General features: G+C 41.7%; 1 protein-coding gene across 2 annotated transcripts in view; it reads left to right on the forward strand.

Moving 5' to 3' along the window:
* The window catches only part of RUNX2 (RUNX family transcription factor 2), a 155,942-nt gene extending 144,988 nt beyond the window's left edge, over positions 1–10,954 (forward strand). For both annotated transcript variants that reach the window (XM_084513417.1, XM_084513416.1), the window contains one exon: positions 10,019–10,954. In XM_084513417.1, the coding sequence (XP_084369543.1) occupies positions 10,019–10,701 (683 nt within the window). In that variant the 3' untranslated portion in view covers positions 10,702–10,954. The remainder of the gene's footprint in view (positions 1–10,018) is intronic.
* Positions 10,955–13,324: the final 2,370 nt, after the last annotated feature.

Consider the following 13,324-nt stretch of genomic DNA (forward strand, 5'->3'; position numbering starts at 1 on the left):
CTGTCTCATTTAGATCGGGCATAAGATCTTAAAGCAGAGTTTAGTGGTCGGCCGATCATGTTCCTCTGGGAAATGACAGAGTGGTAATTCAAAAAGGGTAGTGAAGTACAGCATTGTCTTGGTCTGCAGGACTGTTCTTCAATAAAACCAGAGGCTCACCCGGCTTACAGGAGAACATTTTGTTCCAAAGGAGCTGTGGCTCTTCATTAAACAAAAGAATTCACCTCCGGCTAGACTTGGGTGTAAAATGAAAATGTTCTTGAAGACAAAATGTCTTTGTGAAGACAGCATTTCCATGATTCCTGCCACAATTGCCTGGGCATATCTAGCATCTGAAATGAAAGTTAGGACAAAAGGTATATCTTCAGGGCACCATCTTGCATTGGACATGTGTTAAAAATTTCATTCAGACTTGGGAGGGGGTTTCAGTTCAGGCCAGGAGCCCTGAGGAGGGAAACAAGCACCCTGTGTCCTGTCTGGCCATGGGCTGGCACTCACCCACTCTGCACTGAGGACCCAGATTAGATCACAAGTAAAACTAATCTTTCAGGACTTTCCCGAAAGCCTTTCCTTGGAGTAAACAAGCTCTCCCACATCTGACACAAGCGATTGGGAAAGAATCCCAGGGTATCTAAATACAAAGGGTTGTGAGATATGCCTCCTCCCCTCCGACTCTCCCAACACACTCTGGTTAGTTCACAAAAAGATGCAGTAAGGTCATTCCGGGAGATAACTCATGTCCAGACTGGCATAATTCAGGTGTTCAGATATGGCTGTCTCCCATCTAGTTGAACTCTATAGGAAAGATACAGCCCGTGCAGTTCTTCATTGTATGAACACTCTAAAAAGCACCTCAGGCTGTGCAGTTTCAGGGGATTTTTGTTACAAGATTATTTTCCTAAAAACGGCACCATCCCTCTGGGGATGAAGCATACTGGGAAATATATGAAAATTTAATGGATTCTGCAAGTTAGTTCCTAGTTTTCTCATATACTTAAGATAATTCCCTTATCATCTTCAGATCTAGGGGCTTTTTACAGCCAAAGTGTCCACCTTTAGCTAGACAAGGAGGTTTTGGCCTGCAGACTCTTAGGCAGCACAACAGCCAAACTAATCTTGTAGACATGCTATGTCTAGTCATGTCTAGTCTCCTGTGTTATGTCTAGTCATGGCCTCATGCCAAGCCACCCTCTTTCATCCAAATATTGATGACCGGTGAAGGCCAACAGCCTTGGTTCTGCTAAAGGTTGGATAAGAGACTTACCACACTCTTTTTCATTGTCTTTTGCATTTAGGTACTGTTTCAAGAGCTTGAGAAAAGGTACAAGACAAGGATTGCTAGACTATCAGTCTTCTATGATATAAAATTCTTATAATAGAATAATAATTCTATTCTTATAAGAATAATAATTCTTGTAATGGACTATAAAACTTAGCCGAAGCCTTGTGCTAAGGCAGTCAGAAGTTGAATACCAGTGAAAGACATGGTCTCTGTATTTCAGAGGGAAATACTGCCATGAGAAGTCCTTGATGATAATCCCACCTATAGCATAACATGTCACAGGTTTGGGGAAGCCCAGTCTGAATGTAGTGTACTTCATTGATCAGCCCAAGAAGAGCCATACAGCGTAGGCAACAGAGGCTTGTCCACTGCTAGTTGAACAATGTCCTTAGGAACCTGAAATCTTATTGACTCATGTGTACTGAATTTCCAGACCTGACTCACTGGCTACAAAAACCATAGGATTGCATGCTGTGTCTCATACTTTTCCGGAAAAAAAAAAAAAAAAAAAAAAAAAAAAAAGATTAATGTAACTACGTTTGGTTAATAAACAGTTGAATTTTCTTTGAAAGCTTCAGAGCATATATGTAAAGAAAATAAACAAATCAACAAATCTCAATCAGCAAAGAAAAGAAAATGTATGGAATTTCAGAATTTCAGGTTTGTTTCTATAATGTTTCTGGTTACCTCAGACTTTCGGTTAAAGGCAAAAGAGACATCTCCTATCTCTCTCTCTTTTTTTTTTTTTTTTAATCTCTTAATACTTTCTGAATTTCATCTGATTGATGAATTTATACTAGGACCACACATAACAGGAAGTGGTATTGAGAAAGGTGTGAAGAGTACCACCACACAGATTGTGTTATCTGGCTCATTAGTATCAAAAATCTGCTGTGTAAATGGAAATACTTCATCACGTAATGTAAAACTAACCTGGGAAACTAATTGCTATAGCAGTTGAAACCAGAACCTCTCCAAAGAAATGAAAAAGAAAGAAAAAGAAAAAGAAAGAGAAAAAGAAAAAGAAAAAGAAAAAGAAAAAGAAAAAGAAAAAGAAAAAGAAAAAGAAAAAGAAAAAGAAAAAGAAAAAGAAAAAGAAAAAGAAAAAGAAAAAGAAGAAGAAGAAGAAGAAGAAGAAGAAGAAGAAGAAAAATAAAAAATGAGAAAAAGGGAAAAAGGAAAAAAAAAATAAAAAGAAAGGAAAAAAGGAAAAAGGAATGAGATGGGCAGTTTACAGTGTTAATAAGAACATAATAAGGGCATTTAAAAACACAATAGTTCTTATTAAGGAAAGAAAACAGGACACTCAGAAGAATTAAATGTGATGGAAGGGCTATCTGCCTGAAGATAGGAAAAGCCTTTCGGGTTTCTCTGCGGTGTAGCTAATGGACAGATCCAAAAAGGTAATTGAGTATCCACTCTAATTCCAGTTGCAGTTCATGTGTTTGTAGTCCTCTTTAATGATCTTAAATAAAATTTGTTGGTTTGTCTTGTACAAAAGGTGACCCTAGACAGTGTAAACATCTCTTTGGGGCCAAAAAATCTCATTCATTGGTGGAACATCAGGGCAATTTCCTACAGCAGACCATGACATTACAGCTAATGAAGAACTGAGAGCAGCTTCCTTGGAGGCAGCAGCTACTGACCGTTCACTGAGGCAAAACACAAGAGCAGAGGGATTTCTGGTCTGATCAGCTACAATGCTTTCCTCGCTTTGCTTTTTCCCCGTCTCTCTGGAAGTAGCCAACAGTCAAATTTTAGTTTCAGAGGACCTAAACCCTCTCTCCAGCCACTTCTCCATCCTCAGCGAGTTGCTAGGAAGGGGAACCTGTGTGGGTGAAGAGAAAATGCCCTTGCAAGGCTACAGTGAACATTAGCCTTGCAGTCTCTTTATACATAGCAGATTTCCGCACTCTGCCTTATTTCTGTGCTGCAAAAGAGAAAGAAAGATGGCTTTCCCAGTTTCAGAAGAAGCATAAATACAGGGGTAGGGTAAAGGAGCCATTGCAGGGCTGTGTCGGCAACGTCAGTTGATGGGGAAGATGAAAGCTCCTGGCTCTGCCGGGGGCCCTGTCAAGGCATGTCATTTTTCATGTGTCTGGCCCCCATAAAGTGCAGCCTGTGTGCGACTCGTCTGTGCAGCACTTTGAGCACAGCGGGAAAAATGTGTTAGGCAATGAACAATGCCACGAGGAATCGCAGGCTGCCCAACAGCATTACCTCTCCAATGTGCCTACCTCCTCTTCCCCCACTCCTCCACGTTGAGATGTCAGGGCATCCGCAGAGGCTCTGGTGTTGCAGGAAGCAACAGGAGCTGCTAAGCACTTCAAGAAATCTGGATTTGTCCCGTAGGTGTCAAAGGAGGACCTCAGGTTCCTGGAAAATCTGGTCCCAAATGAGTGTAAAAATGCACATTTTGTCAGGAAGTGAATAAAGTCTCACTGAAATTAAGCCAGAGACAAAGATGAAACAGCAGATGGCCCATGACAAATTGTGAGAACAAATTTGTTCGCATGACATGGGAATAAGTATGTACTCATAACAGACTGTTACTCAAGAAATTTTGAAACAGCACAACTCCACAGGAGTCATAATGTGATTAGTCACATAAAGCCAATCAAGCTAGGCCTGGTGTATTGTACCTGGAAAAAAAAAAAAAAAAAAAAAAAGAGAAAAGACCCCCTTAGCAGAACATAATAATAATAATAATTTTAAAAATAATAATAATCCAAAGATTATTACTGCACAAGTAATGTGCACACAACTGCACAAGTTTATGAAGTTGCTCCAAAGTTGCTTTCTGTTGCTCCAAAATTCGTAAGTGATCTAAAATCTTTAGGGTAGCTCAAGGATTGCTATTAGGATGCTCAAAAAGTGAAGAGCCAATGGAAGGAGTCTTGCTGAAGTGACTCAACCAGGTTTAATCTCACAGCAGAGAGACAGAGTCAGGGTATTTTTGATGAAAGGTCTTGGCCTCTGAAACAGACTTTGCCACATTCTCCATTACTGCATGGTTCTGGTAACACAATTATTTCCAAAATCTTATTTTATTTTTTTTTAAATTGTGGGAGTGAAGAGCGAGTTTGAGTTTCATAACTAGAAGAACAGTGCTGATTTTGAATGCTGTGATCTATTGATGTGTCATTTTTTTCAAATTAATTTTTCATACCAGACCCCTGAGATTTAACACCCATATTTAATTGCATTAAATCACTTGGTTTTTGTTTTGTTTTGTTTTGTTTTGTTTTTCAATAAGGGTTTTAATATCTGGCATATCTATATACATCTGGGATATTTCCATGTATGCAGAGAAAAATAGATTTTTAGGATAGAAATGTGATTTGCTTTATTTAAAAGATACTTTAGAATAAGCTTACCTAATACTTTTATGAATTAGACATGCACTCCTAAGCTCCTCACTCAAAAACATGTCAGGGTTCAGAGCCCTTATTTGTTTGGATTCTTAGAAAATTAAGGTCTTGACACAATGTCTGGAACCAGATTGAATTTCTGAAATCACACGTAGGTAGATATGGACCAGGAGTGCTCACAATGATGATTTTGTTCAGAGCTATTCTAATGCAATGTCCAGCAGTGTCTTTAATCTGGTGCTGGAATTTCATCCCCTCTAAACTTGTATTACAGTATGAAGCCCTTCTAAGCTTGACTACAGACCAGCAGTGGAAAGAAACACCACTCTGTATCCAAATCAAAACTGAGCAGCACAAAAGGATTGGCTTTTGAGAGGCTAGATTCAGATTCCTAAGATGGAATTTGTCCGTGCAAAAGAAATACCACCCTTGCTTACGCAAATGCTGCTATTGGACTTGCATTTACCACAAGCTGCCAGGACTTCAGTTTCACTTCTAACCAGAAAGAGGAGGCAGGAGTATATTTAGACTTTCTTGGGAAGCAGCTGCAATATGAATTGGGAGTGTGTGCACGCATTCAGGCTCGCAGGAACACACAAGCACTCCGCTAGCTCAAGAGCAACTGCAGAAACCGAAGCAGAAAGGAGGGTGTACATAGGCCTCCTGCAGTTGCTGCATCACTGGAGTGACCACAATACTCATTTCAGCATCTGAACATCCTTATCATCGAAACAGGTCGTCTGATCAGTGCTGACTCACTTGGAAGATTATCACCTGCTAAACTTCCAGCTCATTTCTCGAAGCACTGCAGGAGCCTGAGCCTCTGCTCTCTTGCACCTTACACCTTAGCTACACGATTTTTTGCCATCCATGGGAGCACAGAGGCAACGCTACCCACTTACAATTCTGATTCAATAGGAATTTCCTCAATACATCGATATACAAATCACCTAATTTCCGCCATTTAGAAATTAGTTAGCCCAGCTAAGATAGCTGATTTATGAGAAGTGCTGGATGGGAAGGGACACTCCAGAGCATGTGTGTCACACCCTTCTTAGGGACCTGATAGCCTGGGACAGCTTATCCTCAGAGGTGCTTCTTTCTCTGCAGGAACCCAAAAGACTGGCTTGCACTAGATGCCAGATAAATGGCTCAAGTCAGATGAGCTGAGTCCCATGCAGCATGCCAGTCAGTGGAAAATCACGCCTTTGCTTTTCCCTCAAGGTTTCTACTTCACAGACCTTTCCCTTGTTAGCTGACAAAAGACTAAGAAATCAGTTTGCAGCAATTTGCCTGCAAGGCAGATAAAATCAGTAGTCAAACAAAAGCAGCTAAGATAGCCAAGACTGCCTGAAAAGCTAAACTCATGCTCTTCTCATACAGATGAATACATTTAAAATAACTTTAGTTTCCCCATTCTCACAGGCAACCCATTAATCTTTTGGTAACAACCATCATCATAGGCGGGTAGCATAGCAGGAAATCCTCTGCTCCCTCTCATTACTGTATCACCTGGCTTATTTACAGTCCTGTGAGGATCCTAAGTCATCTCAGAGGTGGCACGTAGAAGTATTTCCCTGTTACTTGTAAATGGGGAACACAAAGATGTTCCCTGTTTCCCTATGGGGAAGCTTCCATGCTTTCTCTATGGGAGATCCATCCTAGGTCATCTTATTTTTAGGCATAGAATTTCTCTTTTGAAATTTAGGCATTTCCAGGACATGGTGTCCATTGCTGAGTTAGTTATCCTAAGTTATTCCCATTTTCTTTATTGTCAGCAAAGAGAAGAAGATACGTCTCTTTGAGAATAAAAGATGCAGTTAGAAAGGGTGCTAGACAGAATTCCTCTCTAGAATAGAAATAGATATTCTCATCTAGGCACCCTTTCCTGTGAAAGGCTGAACCAGATGATCTTTCAAGGTCCCTTCCAACCTGGGATGTTCCATGATTCTCTATATATTTCTAATTCTAGCAATAAAGAGGTGATTCAGCTGCCCTGTTGGCAGAAGTTTGCTTTAGCATGAGATGTATTACTTGCCAGAACTATTTAATACACTGCCTGAGAAGAAAGGCCAGGAAATCAGGTGAGATGTAGACAACTATGCTGTAGACTGCTGAAGCTAAAGATGACATGAAGCCCATTCCAGTAAACCAGTCCTAAGGGATAAGACCAAGCTCCCTTATGTCCACAGCAAGAAGTATCTCTGAAAATATTCAGAGAGCTACAGGCTACATGTCTAAGACTTCTCTTGGGGACTTTATATGTACAACATAAAAAATGTAGGTGCTTTCAGAGAATGTCTTCACATTGACATTTACCGTTCAGTTATTTAGAAGAATTGAATCCCAACCCAAGTTTTGTGGGTTCTAGATTAATTTCCATAACTGGTAAACTTCCTTTTCTTCTAAGCTAGAAGCCTGCTTGAACAGTCAGTCTTTGTATGTGGGAGTAAGCAAAGCAGACTGTAGGCATATGTGGCTGGATGCACAGGAAGATACTGAGGGATCATGCACAGCTGGGCTTTTATGTTTAGAGGAGGTCTCTACACTTGCCTGAGCACCTTGACTTCAGCATATCTCTTCTCTTCAGGTATCCATCCAACCCTGCTCACCTACAGCTCTGTATAGGTGTAAATCTATTATTGCCAGAATATGAGCGTGCTCCTGAATGCTCCAGTTAAGAAGGATCTCTTTCTGTCAGAGCTGTACAAAAAATACCTCAAAAACAAAAACAGAAGAGTTGTGATGAGTTGCAACATTCAGATTACACAAACAAAATTGGAAGGGAAGGAAATATGCAGAATCACCCTGTTGTATACGATAAGCAATTGTGTCAGCTTGCTGACATGCTTCATCATGGTTAGGTCTTCCATATTCCTGGGCTTCGTCCAACGTGTCCTAGCAATTTTGTCCATGGAGAAAAAACAACTGACCCTAGCTGACCCTGTTTTAAGGATTTGGACTAGACTGTCTCCAGAGGTGGCTTTCAGGCTCAGCAATTCTGTGATTCTACAATTTTCGTACTCGGCTTGGGCCGCTGGATGCAGAGCAGTCAGGTCAGATCCCATCCAGACAAGCAAGTCTCCCCGGGTGCACGGGCTGCACTGCATCAGCTGCGTGCACACCCGGCTGCTGAGCGGAGCTGTGCAATAGCTTCCACATGTCCTGGATGTGCCGGGCTCCCTGTGCGGGTACCCAGACGCCCATGTGGAATTTCTTAGATGGAAGTATGGGAGCCTGATCAAGCTGAGCAAGATGTGCTTAAAAGGCTACATGGCATAAATAAATCTTGAGGGGGGATTAGGGAGATGACAGGGCTGTGGCTTCTGATAGGGAAGCCATGCTATGTTTGGAAAGACTGCAACTAAAAGGAAGAGCCTTTGGTGACCAGATTTTTGTCTCTATTTTTGTCTGTGTTAGTTACTGCTCCTTGTATTTTAATCCTGATCAGACTTTAACCATTTAAGAATCATTTGTGACACTTATTTGTCATAGTGCTAGACCAGATTATCCCAGGGTTTGTTGAGCCTCCTCTCCTCTCCAACATATTGAAAAACATTACTCTTAATTTGGTTTGTTTGGCCAGTGTAGACAGGGATTAGCAATGCTATATATGGACCATAAACACTGCTCTGGTTAACACTACAGTTGAGCCAAACCTGAACCTTTCATCTCACCCTTTGCAAGCTTTGGTGGTTTGGATGGAAGTGGCACCTGGATTTGAACTGTGCTTTATTTTTGTTTTTGTTTTCAAAAACCCAAACCCAATCAATAACACTTTGGAAAACCAACATCCAGCATCCTCAGCCCACCTCTAGCGAACAGGAATTGAGCTCCTGTGTAGGCAGTGGCTTTGTGTTGGGAAGAGAGCCAATACACAAAGGAAGGAAACTGTCTCAAGCAACCTGCAGTAACTTTCCATAAAAATCTCAGTGACATAAGGGCATGCTGAATTTTGTGTCATAATCCCCTCCAACCAACATGTGTGTTTGTTTAGGGAAGACATGGTGGTCTCGTGGAACAAAGATGGACTTTTGTAGGCTGCATGTCTAATTGGTTTGGTGTTAGAAAGACAAGGAAAAGCCTTCATTTGCTTTTGACACACAGTTTCAGTTTGCTATCTGGAATACCAAACCAATCTGTAATAAAAACAAATTTCTCACAGCATCAGATATTTTAGATGCCAGAAATAATAATAGTATGATGTTAACACCTCAGTGTTTGGCTTTCTTTAGGTTGTCTTAACCTAGATATATCTACTCATTTCTGTCTTTGTACCCACATAAGTACTTCAAAATTTGCACCTAATTGCATCAGAAGTAGCTTTGAAATCCATCTGTCTTATGCAGACCATTCTTGTAGCATCTCACCACCTCCTGTGTAATGCATTCCCAATGCTGAAATAAAGATCCTGGCCATGGTATAGTAATTCCATGTATGCAGATCTTTGAAGCTGTTGAAAGGCTGATGTTTTCTAATATGTTTCTGGCTCTCAGAATCGTTGTAAAAGTAAGATCATCTTTACCATGCAGTATTTACCAACTGGGCACAGTGGGTACAACACCTAGGACCATAGAATGACTTGCCAGGTTTTTGCACATCCCCCAGAGGCTACTTTATCATCTTACACGGTATAATGTGGACTCAGTCCAAGCATGAATGTTTCTGATGATTTCAGTGGACGTTGGAGGAGGTCCACTGTGCTGCTTGTAGACTGGCATAGGCGTCAGTCTGAGTTGCACAGCATCAACAGCTTCTTTCTCAGCCTCTGCTTTGCTGATTCACATAGCTGAAGCTGATAAATATCTACAGGCAAGGATCTGCATATAAATTGAATTGGATAACTTGTCAAGCTTCCATGCAAAAAAATAAAATTGTTGAAGAGTTTAAGCCACCAACTAGCTTTTGCTGCTTCTAGTGTTGACCTGTACAATCAAATCATAATGCTGAAAACTGGGACCCGCTATCAAGTAACAATTAACTGCAGCTCCAGCAGCAAATACACCTCACACCTGCACAGGAGATCTGAGTCAGTTAGGACACTACCATCTAGCTCCACAACTGGCCAGGAATACACACTAGGTAATTCACTATCTAATATATACCCATGAAATATCAGTCAGAACAACGTGAAGTTCTGCCCATAGGCTTTAAGAAGAACGAGACTGGAAGGATAATTTATATTTATTTAGCTGCATGTTTACCTACAATGTTCTCTTACCTTAGAGTTTATCTAGTTGGCCTACAGAAAGTATCACTAGCAGAAATTCTCCTGTGCTTCAAAAATGCCTAGTCCCATTGAAGTTAAATCAAACATCAGTTTATATATGTGTGACTCAATGCCCATGATGTATCTTCCTTGCAGACTCAGAGCCTTGCACACCAGATGCCCCACCTGCCGCCACTTCACCACCAACTTCTGAAGATCCTGGACCTTTCACAGCTCCAACATCACCCTCTTCTTCCTCTGATCCTGGTACTACATCATTTTCACCGCCATTACCTGCCTGTGTTGCAGCCTTACATCCCAAACCATCTCCTATCTCACCATCAACATCAGCTTCTGCTGGCACAGTTCATGCTGGACTCCATTCTGTTCCTGCACCCCCTGCCTCTACTTCATCCCTGCACCCTGGGCTTTACCTGCCCATGGTCCCACCTGGCGGTGCCACCCACCTCATCAACTGGCTGCCCTTCCTTGCCTCTGCTACACTCGCCACCATTCGAGGGAAGGAGGAAGACCAGCCACCCGTAAGGACATGCTCCCTGGAAGGTGTGAAGCGATGTAGCAGCACGCCCCCGCAGCCCTCCCGGGATGGAAATCACCAGGGGGCATCTGGAGGAGATGGAGCTCCAGAAACCACGTCCCTGCCATCGGCTGCTCACGCCATGCCCCCGAGCTCCGAGCAGGCATCGGCAAATGTGAGCGACATCCTGGCAGAGCTGCGGACCATGAACAGCCATCTCTCTGTCATCGCCCGAGCCCTGACCCAGCTGGCGGCATCACTGGCACCGCAGCAGGAGACGCGTGGCACCCCACCTCCATAGTGCCTGGCTCCACACCAGCTCACCCTGCTCATGGTCACATTAAGTGTGGACATCACAGGGGTGATTTTAACTGGGGACACCCCACCAGGGGTGTTTGGAGGAAAGGGACTCTGCAAACTTGCCCATATGGTCTGTGCCATTTCAGTTCACTCTCTGACACAGGCTGTGACAAACCTGACTGTTTGTGTTTTTTCCTACTTGTTTATTTCCTCCTTGTAAACAGCTGCATATATTAAAAAAGAATAGTTTTGTGGTCTTGTTAATAAAATTGTTTATATTTCTTGCGTTCCTTTCAGATGTGCTTGCTCCCCTCCTCTCATCCATTAACCACACGAACACTCAGAAATTGGTGAGGTTTTGCACAGAAAATGTGGAAAATCTGAAGTGGTGAGAAATTACCCACGACAAAATGCTCAGAGAGGTGACAAAACCCCTCAGAGCAGCATGGGAACTATAGACAGGACAGGAAACTATACAATACAAATCTGCAAATAAATTCCTGTTTCTCTCAGGCCAAGCTGTGTGGTGCAGCTCCGTTGAAGCTGGAACACTTCCCAGTGCCTTAAATCTCAGGGTAATTGTAATTGCCAAAACAGGTAAAGGCTGTGATATATTGTCCAAAATACAATGCGAGGTAGCTCTCTCAGCCATATTTGGTCTGAAGAGCTACCAAACATCTTCCTCAATTTCTCATCCTTAGAGAGCCTGAGCTGAAGGCAGTGCAGAACTTGGCTGGAATCTATCAGGTTTCTTTCTTTTTTTTTTTTTTTTTTTCTTTTTCTTTTTTTAATGGACCGAGCTAATTTACACCAATTATTCAGGCACATGTGGATCAATCCACCAGCTTCTCCTTATTGCTAAGCTGTAGTGGTTTGCCTACAGGTGGAACTGAAGGTGTGAAACCTTAAGCAGTCCTCCTGGTGGATAGTCGGCACTGGAGATATGGGGAAGAGGGCACTGATATCTCTCATCCCTCCAAAATTTGTACCCTGAGGAGCAGCTGGTGAGGTTCCCTTGGCTGCTGCCCAGCTTGGCAGCAAAATATTTTGGCCTGTCAAGCAAATATGCAGCAGTCAAAATAAAATATTGTCCTGAATATGGGCCAAGCACAGGGCCAGTGGAGGCTGAGCTGGGCCACATGGCTGATAACGCTTTCATCCCAGTGAATTAAAGTGAACAAATAGCAACAAGAGAAAAGAAAGCCCTCTGTGAAGTTCGGTACAAGCTCGCCTTAATTTAGCAGTGTAGCCCTCAGATATCAGGATCTGAGGCCATCTCCAGGAAAAACCCAGACAAACAGACAGATCACTAGATAAGATTAAAGAGGAAGTACTCTGTCTATCTGCAAATATTTCTGTTGCAGATGAGCCTAAGCCACAAAGATTGAATGAATATACAAACTTCCCCAAAGCTCAGGTGTATTTGAATTTGAGGTTTTGGTTACTGTATATATATTTATATATAAACGTATCCATATTTTTGTGTCTGTGCCTGAAAGACAAAGCAACTGCCCTGTTCGATCATGTTTCTTTCTAGGGTTGATCAGATTTTTTTTTTTCTTCTGATGTGTTTGGCAAAAAGCTGAAAAGAAAGACATTTCATAGATGGCCTTCCTTACCTGTCAGTGTTTCAAAGAAAATGAGATAAAAGAAATGTCTTAGAAACAGTTTGGCTTTTGATTTGGCTATTGCAGTTTCCATAGGGAATAAAATAAAATAAAATAAAATAAAATAAAATAAAATAAAATAAAATAAAATAAAATAAAATAAAATAAAATAAAATTAAATTAAATTAAATTAAATTAAATTAAAATAAAATAAAATAAAATAAAATAAAATAAAAGAGAGACAGTAAAGTTTTCACTTTCCCTCCTTTTAGTAGACAATACAGGACAGGAAAAATGGGAAAAATTCCATGGTTAAAAACAAACAAGCAAACAAGTGAACAGGAATCTTTTTCATTTTCAACCAGCTTTCCCTCCTTCAGTTTAGCATGGTAAAAACTAAACAGCATATTCTCCCACTCTTGCTGTGATATGACTGATAAGGACATGTCAGTGTAGTTTTACTTGATTTATCTTATTTTTTTTTCGAGTTAGCGACCTTTCACAGCCTTCAATTGATGAAAATCTCAGTGGAGTTTTCTGGACCTGTGCAAGACACGCAGACATATTCCTTTGTGCAGGCAGTTTCAGCAGACTTTACTGTGCAGCTGCTGGTGTTTTATCAACTGAGGCTTCATCTAGGTGTGTAAGGAAATAGGGAACAGTTTACATGACATGTAAAAAGCCCAGAAAAGTTATAAATAGCATTAGACATTCAGCTGTGAAGGCAGTGCTCTTCATTCTCAAGAAATGCCATGACTGCAATCCAGCTGGCAGGGAAGGAAAAGAGCTCTTCTCGAGCCTCTTCCCAAAAGAACCAAGATTTCTCTGGTGCCACAGCCAAAGATATTAGATGCTGAACACCCTTGCTGACTAGACTCCAAGCTGTCTGGTCCTGTGGCATCCTGACGACAAAGCAGGACCAGTGCCTGTAGCCAACTCTAAAGACTTTCAGATGTATTCGGCAGCCACCACCAGCTCTCACATGGGTGCAGCCACTGGCTGGAGAGCCACCAAGGC

The sequence above is a fragment of the Aythya ferina genome (assembly GCF_964211825.1).
Source record: "Aythya ferina genome assembly, chromosome: 3".
NCBI lineage: Eukaryota > Metazoa > Chordata > Aves > Anseriformes > Anatidae > Aythya > Aythya ferina.